General features: G+C 41.7%; 3 protein-coding genes across 4 annotated transcripts in view; all 3 read right to left on the bottom strand.

The window, feature by feature from the left end:
- Positions 1 to 6,250: 6,250 nt before the first annotated feature.
- On the bottom strand, positions 6,251 to 11,268 carry LOC136772838 (uncharacterized). Of its 2 annotated transcripts, none has more exons than XM_066726001.1 (2): positions 9,053 to 11,268; positions 6,251 to 6,392 (listed from the first exon to the last, which is right to left on the bottom strand). In XM_066726001.1, exon 1 carries the CDS (start codon positions 11,018 to 11,020, stop codon positions 9,389 to 9,391), a length of 1,632 nt encoding a protein of 543 aa, XP_066582098.1. In that variant the 5' UTR covers positions 11,021 to 11,268; the 3' UTR covers positions 6,251 to 6,392; positions 9,053 to 9,388. The 2 variants fall into 2 exon arrangements, with proteins under 2 accessions (XP_066582098.1, XP_066582099.1); XM_066726002.1 differs by having other exon boundaries at positions 6,255 to 6,392; positions 9,049 to 11,268.
- A 1,790-nt stretch (positions 11,269 to 13,058) lies between these two features.
- On the bottom strand, positions 13,059 to 14,066 carry LOC136772852 (J domain-containing protein CG6693-like). Its single transcript, XM_066726033.1, has 2 exons — positions 13,492 to 14,066; positions 13,059 to 13,378 (listed from the first exon to the last, which is right to left on the bottom strand). The coding sequence occupies exons 1-2, from the start codon at positions 13,589 to 13,591 to the stop codon at positions 13,101 to 13,103; spliced, it is 378 nt and encodes a 125-aa protein (XP_066582130.1). The 5' UTR covers positions 13,592 to 14,066; the 3' UTR covers positions 13,059 to 13,100.
- A 159-nt stretch (positions 14,067 to 14,225) lies between these two features.
- qless (decaprenyl diphosphate synthase subunit 1 qless) overlaps positions 14,226 to 19,326 on the bottom strand; it is a 28,142-nt gene continuing 23,041 nt past the window's right edge. The window contains exon 8 of the mRNA XM_066725566.1: positions 14,226 to 19,318. Within this exon, the coding sequence (XP_066581663.1) occupies positions 19,097 to 19,318 (222 nt within the window). The 3' untranslated portion in view covers positions 14,226 to 19,096. The remainder of the gene's footprint in view (positions 19,319 to 19,326) is intronic.

Raw genomic sequence — 19,326 nt, 5'->3', positions numbered from 1 at the left:
ATCGGACCTGGATGTCGAGGGGAGCGAAAAACCGAGCGAGACGCCCGAGGGTGGAAGGAGGAGAGGAGGGGAGGGGGCGGTGGAGGAGGAGAGAAAGGAGAAACGTGGATCGTAGCTCGTAAGTTAGCACGTGGTCTCCAACCGAGCCGTGCGAAGGAAACCGAGAAGCGGCAAGGAGAGGTGGAACGATCCGAGCCGAGCTTACCCACTGACGTAGATACGCTTCTGTGTATACCAATAACGATTAACAATTATCTCACCTTGGTCGAATCTCAAATACGGCATACCTGGCGTGGGATCCTAGAGAACTGACCGATCGTAGGGATTAAAAAGTCGATTAATCGAAATCCTCGAGTCTGGGAATTCTGTCAAGAGTGGGCAAGCATATTTACGCCATTGGCATCGTTCTCGGGGCCCTAGACCTCTGCGAGTCGAGAGTCGACGAGGCACGGATAACGAAGAGGGGGGAGCTATCCCCCTCCCCCTTCCTCCCCCTGCGCCGACAACTCGCTAAATTCGTCGAAAATAGCGTGAAATTTCTGCCGCGCTTATATGGATGAGATAGCTCGATAAGGCCCCGGAAATGCAGGTGGGAGTGGGGGGGGAGGGGACTTGGCGAGAGAATTATGCGAGAAATGTGGATTTTACATGGATGTAGCGCGTTGTAAGCGCCTTGGGGGCCAGTTGAATTTAAGAACCTCTGTTGGGCTGACAGTGTTGGGCCCGTAGCAGGCTCCCGGGGACCACACAGGACGCGGCACGCGCGCGCTCTACCGGGTGGGCCGCACACGTCCCGCTCGGGCGCGCTCGGTGGCGCTCGGGAATCCTCGGTTGGGCCCGGTGGTCGATTCCAGTCGAGGCCACACAGATCGCGCACGCGCGCGAACGCTTCCTGGGTGGCATTCGCCTGCCGGCCGGCAGGCAGAGAGGAGAGCGTTAAGGTGCTCTCGCTCCGCTCTTTCGAGCCTGGTAAATCCGAGGGAGATCCGCCGGCTGGCCGCGCGCTCGCTGGCCTGCCTGGGCTGGGGTCGGGCCCAACCGTGGGCCGTCCGTACAACCTGTTAGTGCGTGCCATCCGCGCATTATGTTCCTCTTCTTTCGCTTCTCACTTCTCCCTCCCTTCTCCGTCACCCTTCCACCACCCACCCCCTTTCCACACTCGGAGATCCGTGTGTCGGCCGACTCCTCCTGTCTCGACTGTACCACCTACCACCACCGCTATCACGAGAGCTTCTCTAATAAGATTCCAATTTGTCAATTAAGGGGAGGATGGGATCCCGTCGTGCGATCAACCGTCCCCCCCCCTTTCCCCTTCATCGCTCTGCCCCCACCACATCCACACATAACCTCTCTCTCTCTTCGCGTCAAACATAACCCTACCTCTTCTCGACGCGTTAACGCGATCCTACGCTGGAAATTATGCGAGATATGGGAAATGAGATTTTAAGAAGGTTCGACTGGAGGCGCTGGGATCGCGCTGGTCGTTACGTCCCGGTACTTTGGCCAGGTTTACGATCCCGCGGCGAACGGTGGACACAGAAGGGACGGGCCACGATCCCGTCGACCGTGGGAGGCGCGGTGTGACCCGACACTTCTCGCGCGGAGTTAACGCACGCGCGCGCAACGTGCGGCAAGCCGCAAAGGCATTGCTCCATGCTAAGATCCTATCTTCCGTCACCCCGCCAGTTCGCCAGGCCGGGATCGGGACCGGGCCGCGTCGCACAACAACAGCTCCGTAAAATCTTTAACGTTTCGCCACATTCGCGCAATTCTTTCACTCGACTCGCTTCATTGAAAATCTGCCAGCGCCAACGAGAATCACCGCGATTCCATTCGTCATCTGCTTCTTGCAAACTTCTATACACACACACACACACATATGTATGAATTAGCAATAAAGCAGAAACTCGGTTCCTATTTAACACAGCGAGTCGAGTCCTCCTGGTTTTTTGTTTACCCTGCAGCAGCGAACTGGTTTTGCTTTTGGTGGTATCCTCCGCAGGATCCTCGTGTCTAACCTTCGGGGGGAGGGGAAGGAGGAGGGGGGAGGCAATGAAGGTCCTGGTTATTTCGGGGTACGCAAATACTTGGAGGGGTGCTCTCGAGTACTTTCGCCGAGTCGTCCGCTCGAATACCAGGGATTCCTCAGCAATATGGCGCTTCTCACCTTCGATAAGACTCGTCAACGCCGCTGTTGGCAACATTTTGGCGCAGGACCAGAGATGCATACTTGCGCGTATTACGGTACAGCGTATGATCTAGCTCCGAGGAGCGCAGCAGAGACAAAGGAATCCTTCCTCCCGCCATCCTTCGGCGTCCTTCTGCCTTCCCGAGCACACACACACACACACACACACACACACACACAGGGATCGGGAAGAGCAAGAGGAGGGAAGGGGGAGGGGGAGAAGAAAGAAAGAAAGAAAGAAAGAAAGAGGAATAAGAGGAGCGAACCGAAGGAGGAATAGGCCATTCCACTTATACGCTGCTTGGATTCAATTAACTCTCCACCTTCTTCCCTCCTTCTCTTGCTCATTTCTCGCGGAGCCTGGCATGCCTGCCCCTTCCACCTTATACAGGGTGTTCCTCCTGATGCACGTGTCCCATCTCTCTACCATTCTCCAGAGTTTACTCTCCATACACGTATATAGAAATCCCAGTTGGAGTCCCGCAGTACGCTCGGCAAACTTTCTACAACCTCCGGAGATCCTCTCCCCCAAATAGAATCTCAAGGTCATCGAGTCGAAGATACAAAGAAATTTCGCATGCGTGTCGACGAGAACGTAAGCAGCAATTAGTGCATAATTACGCCACGCATTCGGAAGCTGCTTCTGACTTACGATGGTAATAATAATAATGAGGCGGTTTACTGCTGGAATATGCTACACACAGCGGAACGTAACGTGTGACGCCGTTGACCAATAAGGCGACAACGAGATAAGAACATTGTTGGTGGACTTCAATACTCGCGAGAGTATCTCCGTATATATAACAACACGTGCAACATTATTCCATCCCTCTCCTTCTTGCGCGTTCGCTATATGTACACCTATAGCATACCATGTGTACTACACGCATGTATACAACTTGTTCGGTATTTCCTCAACTTTCTTCCTTTTCATTGCTTTCTTTCCCCCTTCCCCCTCACCCCTCCCCTTCATCCTTCCTCTTAATCCTACCCAGCGAGCGCACTCGCTGCTGGACGCCAGGCGCGGAAATAAAAATTCTTTCACCGCGCACGGGAAAACCGGGAAATAATTTATACAGTCGACTGCACGTGTAAGGATTTTATTTAATTACATACGGACGCCTCATTAGGGGGAAGCTAATTAGAGCCGAGTTAATGTCATTAAGCGGTCTTTAATCTCTTGTCGGCTTCGCTGCTATAATTTGCTGTAATACAGGATTTCTTTATGGGCGAGAGACAATTCGACGCTGTATGATGTATCAGTGAAATTTGAGTTTGCTCGTATCGGGGCGATAAAGAAGAGCTAGCTCGCGAATCCTGAGAAAAGCGTAGCTGGGAGGGTTGGAGGAACATTTGATACTGGTATAACGGTACACCCTGTCCGTAATTAGAATGCGTATAGGTTCTTTCGATTGGGCAGGATTTATCGTTGCGATGCTTCGAGCGTCGGGGGAGAGCGGATTAGTTGGCACGGGTGATATGAGGATGAGGATGAGGAGGAGGAGGAGGAGGAGGAGGAGAAGAGGGAGGACGGGGGCAAGGGTGGGGGGAGGACGTCGTTAAACATCGACGGAGTTTGCCGTTGAAGGTGAATATGCTGATGTCGGATGATGACACTTGGCGCAAGTTCATAAATTGGGCTCGCGCTCGCGGGAGAAGGCAGAAGCTGGAGTCTTCTGTCGTATCTCGAGAGATGAGAACGGTGTGCCTTAAGACTCTCGCAGCCTCTCCATGAGACGAGATCTCTCTCCTCGCTCTCTCTTTCGTTTCCCACGAGAACCACCGCCGCCGCCGCCGCCTTCTGGAATGTCGCTCTCCCCCCTCCTCTTCCCCCTTTGCTGCCTCACCATCTCCTCTCATTCTCCTCACCATCCCCCTTTCTCCCCCCTTCACCCCCATTCCACCACCAATATCACCTCAAACCCACCACCTCTTCTCCCGCCTCACCTCCTTTCATCCATCCTCTATATATACATACAACCCCTTCTTATTTTTATTCATTTCTTTCCTCCTTCCCCCAACCCCTCTCCACCCCCCTCCTACTCCTCCTCGCCACCTCGACCATGTTCCCTTATTATTCCAAGCAACTGTATTGTTGCGCATGTCCGTTATTATATCGTTGATAGACGAAAATTACAGGTGATAAGTCGCTCCTTCTCTCCTCCGAACGTTTTAAGGCGAACCTACAAAGCAAAAATAAACAGTTGAATGGGACACGTCAAAATATCAGAATAGAAAGAAATAGTACACAACCAAAGTGTGTATGACGAATATTACACAAATTCCTCGTCATTTATCAAGACGATACGAATCTCTGCTCGTTAAATGACTCATCTCGGGATCCTCTTATTCACTGATGAGAATTTCTTTGGACAGATCATTGATTGTTGAAAAACAGAAGAAACAGTAGCGATACTTTTTATCAATGTTGCAATCTTCTCGAATAAAGTCCATGGAAATTAGGGGCCAAAGTTTTCATACCGTTTCCAGTATGAATTTGTGTCAACGCAGTGATCCCCGTCGATGCCATACACGTTTATTTTTCAGGCTCGAATTACGCGTTTCGTGTTACGAGTAATTCCTGTATATTTGTCGCGCACATTTGTAACGAGATTCTGCTCGATCTGGGACGTAATGAGAAATTCGTCATTCGTATTATATATATGTAATATTTCGACGAATGATGAATTCGTCTTTCTTATTATCAATGTAACGGTGATAATGGCGCCGCGCCGTTTAACCCTGCTCTTTGCCACGCAGGTACATCAGCCTATATTTTTTCATAATATACTATTCATTGGATACTTTATTACCTTCCATTAAAGAATTCTCGTTTACACTTTGGTTAAGTGTGTGTCACCCGATGCGTGGCGTGTCGCCGGGTCCAGTCCAGACGTAACACGAGACTAGCCATACGAAGCGGTCACTTATGATGCCTAGCACCAATACAAATACCCAACGACAAGCAACACCAATACAAATTCCGAATGACAAGCATCGGGTTTTAATGCCTAATAAATAGTACCAGTAAGATATCTCCTATTAAGAACTGGCAACAAAGAAGATTTGGCAAAAAGAGTATTCAAACAACCTGATAAAAAAAAATCATAAAAACTAGCAAAGCGATTGAGATACGGATGATCATCATCGTGGACTTAGTAGAGCAATTTGTAAAAAAATTGTACACTTGTGCTCAAGTGACAGTTTATTGTATGTGGCGAATGACGAGTTTGACGATTAACGGGATGGCTAGACTTTCCGAAAATTATAATAACGAACGATATTAATATTTTTATTTTCCAGCAGGAATTCCTCAAAAGTGTTCATTGCACAAGGATAAAAAAATTATTTTATTCGAAGCTTTTTTTTATACCATTCACTGATAAGCTTCTTGGGGAGCTGATTGTTACCGATGGAGGGCAAAACAGAAACATTCCAAGTTGCGTACCAACAGTGAAACATCTCTCCCTCTCACTTTCTCGCTTCTTCTCGAAAGTTCGATGGAAATGAAAGAACGCCGAAGCTGTTGATAGAAATTTAATTATATAATCGAATTACAAAAAAATGCCACCTTGCAGGGCGTCTTCTGCGTGCATATTAACGTTATCATTTACTCCGCTAATTATTTATTAAATTAAAAACGCCAGTGACGAATAAATAAATTTGTACAAAATTTATCTAACTTTCTGGGTTTGTTTTGTATCAAAATTTACCCATTTTTTTGTTACTTCTATTTTACCATGATGAGTATTTTCGTTTTTTACGAAAAATCAACGACCTTAAATCGAATCTAAGAATAACAGCCACGGTTTAGAGAAAATCTAAGCAAATATTATTTAATGTTAGGAAAAACCATTATGAGATTGCGAAGGGGAAGAGCATGGGTAAAATGAATGAAGGAGATTAAAGAGTGGGGATGGATGTTCGTTCTTCTCTACGCCTTCTTCTTAGTCCTTTTCGTCGTTTTCGTAGGTGAGACTTTCCTGGACGTCGTTGCCTTTACCGGGGTCTTCTTTTTCGTTGGCTTAGCAGCTTTATTCGCATATTTATCGATCAAAGAATCGAAGAAACTATCGGCTTGGCTGCCTCGGTCTTTACCGCGGTTCTGAATTGCCAACGCCAGGTCGTTTTCCGCTGCGTTCTCTTCGTTTTCCAGCTTCAACATCTTCTCTAAACGCTCGGCATTTTGCGCCTCCTTTGCCCACTGCAATCAAATAAGAACGACAAAAAACATTAGACCCTTTTTATAAACCTGCCCTTCATATATCTCCTTCGTTAACTGGGGAGCATAAACGTGGGGGATCATGTGTTCGTCTCGGCAAATGGATCACGCTCTTGTTAGTAACATTGATTATGTCCACTTCATGACAAGGGCAAAAACGATAATCATACTATTCTATTTTAGCAAACGTATCGCACACGCATTCTTGAGATTATTACTAGCTGCGTGCACTTGTTGTTTTTCTATTCAATCTTATCCAAAAATCGTTGAAAATTTATCGATAAGAAAATTTAGACAAGAGGCTCATGGCCAGAGCCTTGAAAACTTGTTACATCAGGCAAGAGAATTTTCAGATGCTATAATCTTAAATTCCCACTTTATGAAGACCATTGGTTGGTCCAGTCATGATTTGGAAGTGTATCAAAGCAACCACGATGGTAACGCAACGATGCTCTCAAGAATGATGTACAAGGCCTTGAAAATGTGTTACACCGGACAGCTAAATATTCGTCGGCGAGAGAATTTGAAGAAGCATCAAAGGAGCCACAGTAGTAAGAAAAGTCTTCTTAAGAGCACTATCTAATGAAAGTTTCTGGGCAGATGAACGTACAAGCCAGTTCCATTTCCTAGCGTTCATTTTCCTTTGGAGCCGATACTTGAATAGCAGCAGTGTTACGCATTATGGTATCATATGCTCCATCCAAGCAACTTTAAAGCTCGCACAATTTTTTTAGTAACACGAATGTACATTGGTGTCGATGACGTGCCATATTGCGTATGACCTACTCCATAATCCGGTGCTGAGCAAATTCCGTTATTTATAATTTCTGGCAAGTCCACTCGAGAGACGTCCTAATGTTAGTGCATTGCACAACGCGATACGCGGAATTCTATTCACCTATTGGCAGAGTAGCATTCTGTACTCCATCGAGAGGAATCTTTCGTTTTGAGGGGAGAAGACGGCTAGATATGTATAGAAAACTCGACTAAACAAGCCTCTCATTTCTATCAAGATTGACTGCCGGTGCATCTCGGCTTCTCAAAGAGGCTTAATCATAAGTGATACGTTTGGTTATTCCTAATGCACTCGAGTGATTTGATAGGCCAGATAATTCCCATCGACAAACGGCTTATTAATAACTCGAGTAAGGGATTTATGTTCTTGTTGGATGGAGATCTAGGTGATGGCGATAATGTATAAGCAAAGCGTCCGTTCCTTTTCAATTATATCATTCATCCTCGTTAATTGACCAACGATTGAAGATGCAACATTTGCTTTCACGCAGAGGGTCCCTATAAATACAGAAAACTCTAGATTAGCAAAAATTTAGGTTACAAATTATCAAGGTAATAAATACAAGGATTAAAAGGAAATGAATACGCAATGGCAATGGGCCTATCGCTCCTACCGATCTGCAAGCGTACAGAGAACAATACTACGTGTAATAGACGATTGAGAGCCATAATTGCGCCACAAGCCCCGATTGCTATCAAACTTGAACGATTGGTTTATTCATGATGTCAGCTCACTGATGCATCTCGTTCAATTATCACGTTGGCAATGGATTACGAGCGTTCAGATAAATCTTGCCATAAGAGCTTCTGTCAAATCGTACATCAACTGGCAAATCTCAACTATTTACGCATCGAGCAGATCTTTTACACTCCGTCTAAAATATATTACCATGACTTCAAAGCTTTGCCACATGCTTATACGACCTATTACCTCATTGCCAAAACTTGGCTTGCTGTAACACATAGAAGAAATATTGGTCGAAAGCGGTGTTGAGGGAAAAATGGACTAGCTTGCAAGTTATGTAACGAGAAGAGTCATCGCGAAGGAATTTAGAGAAAATTCTGTTGAGAGGAAACACGCGAAAGATGCACGTGCGTGCAGAGATGAAGATAAATCTTCAGCTTCGTCCCAATAAACTGTTTCAATCATCGTGCCTCGAAATTCCTGCCAGGCTAATCGTGTGTTTTGCACGCTCGTCCAAGAAAATCCACACCTGTTTCTTCATCCAGCTTTTCAATTTTGCTATTATAGGCAGATGGTCACGGCTATAATAACAATTATCGAGCGGAATCAAACGAGGGTGCTCTCACGCCTCGATAATAAGACGAACGGAAGCAAGCAAGGTCCTCTCTTATCCAGATAGAAAAGTCCATCGGAATTGATGCGAGTGTTGCACAATAACCCTGCGCCATTTAGCGATGGTATTACTAATTATTTCATTACCACTGCGGATGCAATTCGACCCTCGTCACTTGTTAATTTCAATTGGTATATATAGTATATCATGCTGTCGGCTCAAAGGCAGGAGGTTTACTTGACCCTCCGTATCTCGTCGTCTCTTCACCGTGCCTTTTACCCAGTGTTAAGGCTAACGGTTTCTTAATTAAAGAGGCTCGTTGAGAAAATTCTTCCTCTTACATTCGTCGAATTACGTTACTTGAAAATTACGATATTATTCGTATTTATTCGATGATCCGTGCTCTGAAAATCTGAAAATCAATGTTACATAATGATTGAGCTTGTTAAGACGGTTAGTATATCAAAAGAAGCGGCTGAACACCTGTGTATCCCTGAGACCAAGTTCAGTTACGTCTTACGTTAATTTACTATTAATTAGAGTACCTACGCATCGTTAACAACCGGTCTCGCAGCCTTTAGAGAAGTAGAAGGAAAATCCTATGATCGTTCACTCGTGAATCTCCTTGAAAGTTGTTATCTATATCCGTTGATTATTCGCACGTTGGTTAATCGATTCGAAGCTTCGTTAAGTGATACTGAATGAGTCGATGAATAGTTACGATGCTAATTATAAATGCCCGCACAACTTTAGCAGATAAGTTCTTTGCACCCGTTATTTCGGTCGGTGAGTGATCTTCACAGTTTTTACATTTGCCTGATTTTTGATGCTCGTGGCACAACCTGCTGGAATCGTAGCAGATTGGAAGATGCACTAGAGGGGGAATTAAATATCCTCGAAGAAACACTTCAGCAATATGAAGATTATGACTAAGCGTAAATAGAGATTTGACGGTAAAGTAACGGAGCCCGATTTGCATGAAGGCAATGGTTTATCAGTGGTTGTGGGTTGAATGGGAATTACAGCTGTTATGTTCTGCATTCTTTGCCGATTGTCGATCTCAACGGAAGAAGGAAATTCAACGCTTCCAGGTGCCACAACTTCCGGTTTCGATGGTTGGGGATAAGGTCTGATCACGTGAGTCTCTTCCATCCTGGTTTTCTCCGTTGGCCAATGCTGAGGATAGGTCGAAGTTCCAGCTTCATAGGGATACTCGTTATCCCAATAAACTTCGTCCGAGGATGGCCTGTTGGTATTTGAATCTGTCCTTTCGCGCTGGTCGGTTGGACGAGGAAACACCTGGGGTTGATTGTATCTTTCATTAGGAATATTAGGTTGGTTCTCGATCCTAGGCGATGGATAGACGGAGATTTGAGTCCTCGAGGGATCGAATGACTCATTGGGTCCAGATCTTTGAGATTCCACATCTGTCTCGGGACGACTGATCTCTGTCGGTGTTACCTTCGTAGTAACGTAAGGATACCAGTGCGTTGGTAGAGCAGGATACTCTGGTGAATGTGTCGTTTCCTCGACAGGTGGACTCGGCTGAGTAGTTTGCTCCACAGGAGGGTATGCAGGGTACCAAGGAATGGTTGGTTCCTGTGGTTTGTAGTTTGGCAAGTATTCTGGTTGATAAGTGGTCTCCTCGACGACTACTTGTGGATATGTTGGATACTGCGCGGGTAGATAGGTCGGTGGATAAGTTGGAGGTACCACTGGGTATGGTCTGATAACTCGTCGTTCCTCCGTTGGTCTTTCGGTAGTGGACGTTGAGGTATAGTACCTTTCGCGGTAAGGTGGTAGTGTTGCTTCGTAAACTGCTGTCGGTCGAGTTCTTGTATCCTGTGTGTTCACCGGTGGAACTGCAACCGAAATCAAATCATTTGGTACTCTTGCCCATTCCGGGTCACGTTCGAAGGTTACTGAACGGTCCTCCAGAAACTTGCTGAGTGCATTGGGACACTTCATGTAAGGATTTTCACTGATGAATATCCTCTTTAACTCGCTCAGGTTCGACAAGGCATTCAGATTGATGCACTCCAGTCTATTACCAGATATACGAAAATCCACCAAGTTGGGAAGATTCTCAAATACGTCGTCTTCGATCTTGTCTATTCTGTTGTAGTTGACGTCGAGGAACGTTAGATATTCCAAACCTTGAAACCAAGAACCTTTCAAGGTGGTTAAATAATTACTGTCCAGGCTCAGTTGTTGGAGATTCACTAAAGTTTGGAAAGCTCCAGGCTCGATGTCTGAGATTCCACAGTTGGAGCACGAGAGTACCCAAAGATTGTTGCCAAATCGTGAAAAGGTATCTCTCGTTATTACAGGCAGGTTCATCCTGATGATGCGAATTTTCTCCACAGCGTCAGGTATGCTTGCTAGATCGGAGGCTCTACCCCCGGAGCAAACGTACTCCACCATATCCTGATTGCTTGAGTGTTCACAGGACGAGTTTACACCAGTAACAGCCAATAAGGCTGCTAAAACTACAAAAAGACCTTTCGTACCGGCCATTTTCACAAAACAAGAAACAGGTCTCAGCTCTGTTAAACTGCTGTACGCGAAACGCGTTTCATTCAATAACTGGAGTGTGACCGCGACAAACTATTAGTCCCATAGTAGTTATTGTTCCCTTGCGAGCTAAATTAATCCAATGTCAGTGGAGTCGCGGGTTAGAATTTGGCGAGCATCGTAACATTGAGCGAAGCTTCGATCGCGAGTGCCTGCAACGAATCTAATTGCTTCGAGAGACTGAATTCGCTATTCCGTTCCCTGGTTACTTATTTACTAGGATCCTCCCCTCCCCCCTCCTCTTCTCGACCCTATATATCGTGCCGTTATGACTCCCCTCCTACTGCTACCGATCAAGCACTAGTGTCTATTGGTAAAAATAGAGAAGCTTGAAAATAGCGCGGCAGGGACCTGTTTGTCAGAGGCGTGATTCGTTTGACAGGAACATAGATTAATAAGCAGATTGCATAGTTTTGAGTTAATTATACACTTTCATTCATACCTTTAAAAAGAATATGAAATTTCAATGATTATTTACCTTTCTTTTCCTTCTTTGCTTCTTCTTTTCATTTTCCTCTGTGAAAGCTTTGTATTCCTCTACTTCTCCGCTTTCTATCAGTTTCTGAATTATCTCGTGTAGTCTTGGCTCTTCTTCGCAGTTGGTGAATGGTACGGCTTCCAAAATATAATCCATATCTCCTTTACCTAATAGAATAATTCGAATTGGTAGTCTTGGGGGAATAATAAGAATATTTAACTATGGCAATAGTGCTCACTATCTATATATGCTCGTTTCAAATCTTTGATTTCAGTTTCTGATCCTTTGTAGCCCTTCTCGTAATTATTAATGTCTTCCACTGTAATTGGCTTGAAGAGAGAACGCCAGTAGTCTGCCCAATTGCGCATAATAACCTCTTCACTTTCTTCATCGTACTGGCCAGATTCATCATAAATTTTTCTCTTTTCCTTGTCACTGAGTATGCAATGAATCCGCCCTAATACTTTAAATTTTTCAGTTGCTTCGATTTTTTTGTCTTCCTCTACGCGATCAGGATGCACCAGTAGAGACAGTTTGTGATATGCTTTTTTCACTGTAAAAAAATTTATTTGTATCATATATTAGCCTTGTAAAAGTGTGTGTACATTAGTATTTTAATTAGTGTAAATAAAATGATAAGGTTAGAATGGAGAAGCCACGATTACCTTGTTTTTCATTGGCAGTTTTAGGGATTTCAAGCACTTCATAAAAATTTCGTGCCCCAAAATATTGTTCGCAGAGATCTAGTAGGCTTGCCATTTTTCTACTTAAAGTAGTTTTTATGTTTTTTATCACGGAATCCAATTTAGTAAAAAGAAAGGCGCGTAATTCACACCCGGTCGGCCTTTGAACTTGTAGTTTGCAGATTTGAAGCTAATATTGCGCTACCTTACGGTAAGAAAGCGTACTGCCTAGCGTATACATATATTTGCGAAATTACCGACTATATGTATATGTATACAGGGTGAGTCCGACCAAATCCTGTAAAGTAAAATTTTACAATGTAGGATTGCCAATTTGCTGTGAATTAGCCAATCAGCATACGTAATTTCGAAAAATTAGCAATCCTACATGGTAAAATTTTACCTTACAGGTTTTGGTCGGACTCACCCTTAATTTCATACTTTGTAGTAATTTATAGACGTTATTAATAGAAATAAAATTACTGACGATAGCTCCAAAATAAAGTGATTTTGAGATTGTTTGTTTTTGCTAGCAGTACATTTCAGTGTTTTCATTAACTTTGTTCTTTGTATATAGCTATAGGATTACTTTCAAATACAAAAACATACCTAATGATAGTACATACACTGAGATGAAGAATGTGAGAAACAATCGTAAAGCGTTCATTCACTCAACTTTTGATTCATTGATATGTTTGAGGAACATTCCTATCCCTACATAGGTATAATAGTGACATTGAGGTTAAAAATCAATCGTTAAACAATTTTTCTTTTCCAATTTATTATAAGAACATTTCATACATTGTATTATCTTAAAAGATATACGCGATATAAAAGATACATCTGTATATACATATACACACTATATTAATTTAATATCAAACACTAAAAAAAAAAACTTAATTAATATCAGTAAATCTCGCTTACTAATTGAGGGATCATGAATATATGTATCTATTTCGTAATAAATATATTCTATCAACATTAACATAAAATCGTAGATACGTCTTTTTTCTTTATCACTGAGTACGCAATATACACTGCGTAGTACTTTAAACTTTTCAGTTGCCTCGATTTTCTTGTCCTCCTCAACGCGGTCAGGATGGACCAGAAGAGACATCTTGTAATAAGCTTTTTTGACTGCAAGAAAAGTTTTAACAGTCCAGATAACAGCGTCATATAAGCATCAACATTGCAATATTATAATCACTGTAAGTTTGATTTTGAGGTTAAAACGATTCGGCCATGATTACCTTGCTGCTCACTGGACGTTTCGGGAATTTTCAACACCTCGTACAAATTTGCTTTTCCAAAATATTTTTGGCAGAGGGAAAGTAGTCTTCGCATGTTCATATATAACGTAGTTTTTACCTTTTTGCTTACAAAATAAAAATTAGAGAACAATGAAATACAAGAATAAAAATGCACGTAATTGAAATTCACAGTTCGTGCTGGAACTTCAACTACTTAAAAGTGTTTAAAGCAGTTTAAAGCATAATTTGAAGGGCTTGAAGTTATCGGTTGCATTCAACGTACTCAACAGTTGAGCGAGCGTCGAGCGATTAGTGAATGATTCTATCATCTGATTGGTCGAAGTTTCGCTGAAAGCGATCGATTGGTGTAATATTTAACAGAGACAACAGTATTGCAACTGTTGAGCAACTCTTTTAAAAAATACCTACTACTCTTGAATAACATTGTAGGATCCAAAGTAATAGCCAATAACATACATCGCCTCCTTAACAGTTGTCTCTCCTCAATGGCACTAATCAAAAGATAGAGTCACTGATCGCGCGCTCACTCATTGTTGAGTGCGATGACTTTTAAAAGATTTATGTATTACTTTACTGCTATCGAGATGTCACAATACGAAAACCCCAATATTTAAAATCTTTATTTAGACTTCACTCACCTAGCAGATAATATTACGCGGAAACTACTGCTGTGAGAATATTACACTAACAATATTCGACATCTTTATTAAAACTAAAATTTCTGTTCATTTTGTTAAACAATTGTTTGTATCACTTTAAACCATCAATATTTTGTCACATGGTATGAACGGGACTTAACACTACGTGGGAATAATATAGTTACAAGGATATGAAAATGATCGCTTAAAAATTTTATTGTACCAGTTTTATAAAAACATTTCATAACATTATAAGATATATACTTTTTTTATAAGACAGTGACTGTATGAATTCAATGAATTTTTAATTGGAAAAAGATAAGTCAATAGCACGATGAGCAGTGGTTTTTTCATGCAGCATAATTTTTCAACCTTGACTCAATCTAGCAAAGAGCCTTTAACAAAATAAACAGGACGTTCATAAAGCCTCCCTTTCTCCGACCCCATTTGTGTGTGCTTTTAGTAAACGATTCATTCCTGAAAAAAAGGAAGGAACGTCTTCTTGTACTATTGTTTTATTACACACTTTATACTACAGCTTACTTCAAGAACTTTTCAAGATAGAAAACAAGTGTATCGATCGATTCATTCGTTCTAAAGATAATTGGATTTGGAATTATAATTATAGTAATTAGGCAACTATGTGTATTTATACGCGTGTGGTCACACGCACACTACTTTGACTAAATCTACATCTATATGTGTAATTACAGATCCAAATATCTAGCTAAAGGCTAGATGAAATGATACATTCATACAGTGTTTTAGAAAGCTCTTCAAATAAGCTAAAGAATATGTAGTAAAAATAGGAGTTTTATTTTAAAAAATCTGGTCGACCTTCGTACAACCTTCGAAGGTCATATGACTGCCACCTTAAGATAATTTTGAAAATAAGGCTATAAACAACGCGTATCTTCATTTTTCTCCTAAAAACACATTGTTTTGAAAATATTTGGTGAGAGGGAGAACTATAAGAACACCTTGTGTATGTATTATTAGTATTGAAGATTCTTGAAGACCTATCGTATTGATAGGCCTGGTTTTCAAATTGATTTTATTACAGATATTTTCTTCACTTACATATTCATAATCAAAACCTTACGCCACTTATGGTAATTATATACATTAATCTGTGTCATAAATATAAGTTATTATATATTAGATTTTTATAACTATATTCTCAATTATAATAACGATGATTATTTTGAGCAGTTTGTTCCGCATAGAATTATAAGAGCATCTTATGCTCGATGAACAACGCTTAAAGCAGAAAATTACGATAAATTAACGATAATTAAACTTATTCTGAAATCTTTTCAAATTTAGAAACTAAAGTGGGCCATAAATTTTTATTAAAGAAACGAACGATAATAAATGGATTTGTATGAACAAAATTGCGAGGGGAACACCCCATATAAAACGCACTAAGTACAACGAATATACCGTTGATGTAAAAATGTCGTAATTAAGTTTCTTTAATGGATGAAGGAAGCAAGGTCTCTTACGAACTTTCTTCAGTAGTAATTCCTTCTGCAGTTAAAGTTGAGGTTAGTAAAATTGTGGATGGTAGCTAGTATTGGCTCCCTCGCGATTTGTGTATCCTCACCAGCGGCAAACTCGCGAGCAATAAAAAGAAAAAATGACAATGTAATTGCCAATTACCTTGGCAAATCTCTCTAATATGCTCTAATATAGTTTCAACCATATTTTATTTTATATTCAGGTATTTTACCATGCATACTATAAGAAGCAACTCCGCCAGTTTGTAGCAACGTATACTTATAAAAATTGTAATTAATCGTGTAATCCTGTGCGAGATATTAATGATATTATTTTTCTTAACACGTTAAGCGCCACGCCGAAATTGCGTGCCTTTCCGTTCAGGCCACAGTTAGCCGTCAGGCGGGCTCTGCCGGGCTGCTTATCTTGTTTCAATAAATTACATTAATGTTTTTAAGTATTATATTCTTTTCCTTGAAGCATTGACCAAACTAAAACCGATATCGCATAATTTAAATGTTCAGTCTCACAAGTATGCAAAGACGGACACACGCGCCGCGATAGAAGAACGAAAAGTCTGCCGTCGGTCCGTAGGGACCGACGTGGCCTGAACGGAAAGTCTAGCGTCGGTCCCTAGGGACCGACGTGGCGCTTAACGTGTTAACTACCGCTTTTTTGGTTTCATTGCCGGTCAGTGTTTGTCATTTTGGCATTTGAAGTGCTTGTTAAGAAGTGCGGAGAAAGGGAAGGCCAACCTTAATTCTCATTATTACTACTATCCCTATAAGTTATTTTATTTACAGTTTACGATTCGCTATCAAATAATATTCATAAAATCATCAGGTAATACGTGCTTTGCATAGCGGACGTGAGCGTTTTTGCGATGGGACAAATCACTCGTTCAGTTATTCTTTCATTTAATCTCGTCCTGTAAAGCATCGGAAAAAGAAGAAAAAAACAATTATAATCACTTTAGGCACTTATTGACGACAAGTCGTCATTACTTTACTTCTTCCTGGAAGAATTCGAGCTCTGCTGCGTCAATTCGATCGGAGGTTTATCAAAAAGCAGAGTTGGCATGGCAGTTACGTCGAGCTGGAGCTTCCCTATTATTTCTTGCATGAAAGTTGCAACGCGCGTACACGGTATATTATAACTATTCGATCTTTTCGCACCTCTAACGAGTCCTTCCATTCGTCTTTTCCTTAGAAGAAAAAAAGACAGGAAGGCAAATATATCCCGGCACCTTTTAATTCTTCAATAATTCAATATTTTTTCTTTCCCTTTCTTACTTTGATATAAAAACCATTTTTAACGAGCGACACTTTTCTCGACTTGTACGTATTGCGTACGATATAAAATCTACATAAAAATAACCATTACCCACGAGTGTCACATGGTTTTTCAACATTTTTGCGTTCCTTCGTAAACTTCAAGCTTTTAATATTGCAAGTTTATTATCCTAACTTGAAAAGCTGTTTAAATCACGCATGATGAAAATATGATTTAGAGGTTACGCCATCTCTCTCTCTCTCTCTCTCTCTCTCTCTCTCCCTCTCTACATTTTACATAGGTTTTTCCATTTTTTTTCTCTCAATCGGTTTTCATTCTTTTCTTAAGAAATACTAGATTACATCTTCCTGCCATTTTCTTATTCCTTGTCATCATGGTTAGTGATGCCCAAAATTCTCGATTTCGAGAGTCTCGTCTCAGTCTCGTCTCATTTTTAGACAAGACTAAGACGAGATAAATTAATTTATTTACAATACAAGCCAATACATTTTTTTCGTCTCGTCTCGAATTCTCACAATTTCAGTTTCTCAAATATTTAACCATTTAAAAATTTCAACTATAATTTTAAGCATTAATTTATAGTGCATGCTATGACGAACAAAACAAGCGTAATTGCGCTACGATGACATCGTGTTATGCTAAAAATCTGATGACATCTATTCATTTGAATAAAATAGACAAAATAATTTAAAAATGAAATTTTTGTCGTATTTAAATTGATCAACGTAAAAATTTGATGTAAAGAATGAATTCAGTTACCTGCCAGATTAAAATTCAGCGGAAAAAATTACACCGAAAATTGTGCTGAACTCTCAATAATAAAAATCAAAATGACTTGTCGATCACTGATACTCTAGTTAATATGATAGGTTTCGATATCTTAATTTGCGAAGTGGAGCCAGTGCAGCCACTCTAGGTCAAAACAGATCCTCCCCTCGGACTCTCAAGTCTGTACAACTATATAGACTTGTTGGTCAGAGTAGGGGCTTTATTTAGACACAGACTGTCATTACTGGGTGTAGGTGCGGTTGGTGGAGAGTAGGCTATATGAGAAAGAGAGATAAATATTTTATGCTAGGAGGGAAGAGGCGTATGCAAGGGATTCGTGTTGAAACCGGTAAACTGGTAAGACAGAATGAACCTAAGGAACACACAATTACTTATATTGTGACTTGTGAGCAATTCGACCTGGTATGAAATCCGGAATAAGTATCCAAAACAAAAATGGGAACGAGGGAAAGGAGAGGATGTAGACGACGTAACCAAGGCGGTATACACAGATGGGTTGATCATAAAAGTTAAGGAACAGGATCCAGTTTATAAGGTGAAGAGAGTGCTACTGCACTCCAAAACGGAAATAGGGTGCAGGGTCGCTAGGTTCGACAAAGTCGAGAGAACAACACCTGGCGCGGTTTGCCCGTTTAAGTACTGGCGAGTACTGGACGAGTAACTTTTCGTGAGCGAGAAAGCTCCGCGCGTCGGCCACCTGGCGGCGTTGCGCCGAATTGTGAGGAGGAAGCGAGACGAAGAGTGCGCCAGAGCAAGGCGGCCCGAAGGCCGAGAGTCCCGGACCGCTCGCACCAACTCACCCCAAATCTCCAACATGACTAAATTTTGAAAAACGGAAAGCAAACGAAAACAACACAGTGATTCTGAGGAGGACATATTAAGCTCTTCTAGTGATCACTCTATTAGATTTACTAATACTGCTGAACAGAAATCTAGAAGTAAATTTAATGAATATCAAGAGACATGGCAGTGGCTCGACGGCAAGTACATTCGACTGCAGTCGGGACACTACCGTGTCTCTTGATATTTTAAATTGAATAAACAACTTTATAAGATACTATAATTTTGTAAACTTTCATATTATGTAGAATTTATATTACATATCAATAGTTATGGAAATTAAATTTCAGAGTGAGACAAAGATTCGAGTTGATTAGTAAAACTTCTACACGAGACTGAGGCGAGACTTGGCTTATGTCGTTACGAGATAAGACGAGATTTGTATAATTTATTGTCTCCTTGGTCTCGTGGGCATCACTAATCATGGTTGCTTCAATCTTTCGTACTCTTGATTATGGGGATACTTATAGTTTGGCTCTGTGACTGTTATAATTTACTGCAATCTACGCGATCGATCGCATCGGTTATTTCAAACGATTGATAACTAAATCACTGACGATGGCCAGGCCCTTTTGATACGGACTCTCTGCCAGAGAATTGGCGATTCGAATTGCCTCGTTGCAGTGTTTCCTTGCTAAAAATCTTGTCTGCTCCAGTCCCTGGGATTTGTGCACTAGTTCAAAAGCCTTTTCAACGTCACCCGGTTCTTGGAATCGGCGCATTATCATCGCATTTAATTCTGGAAACTGAGAGA

Source organism: Prorops nasuta, unplaced genomic scaffold (assembly GCF_024137725.1).
Source record: "Prorops nasuta isolate Cenicafe-Biocafe unplaced genomic scaffold, Cenicafe_Pnas_1.2 PNAS00004, whole genome shotgun sequence".
NCBI classification, from domain to species: Eukaryota; Metazoa; Arthropoda; class Insecta; order Hymenoptera; family Bethylidae; genus Prorops; species Prorops nasuta.
Note: the sequence above shows the minus strand (reverse complement) of the source record. Positions and strands in the feature narration are given on the sequence as shown.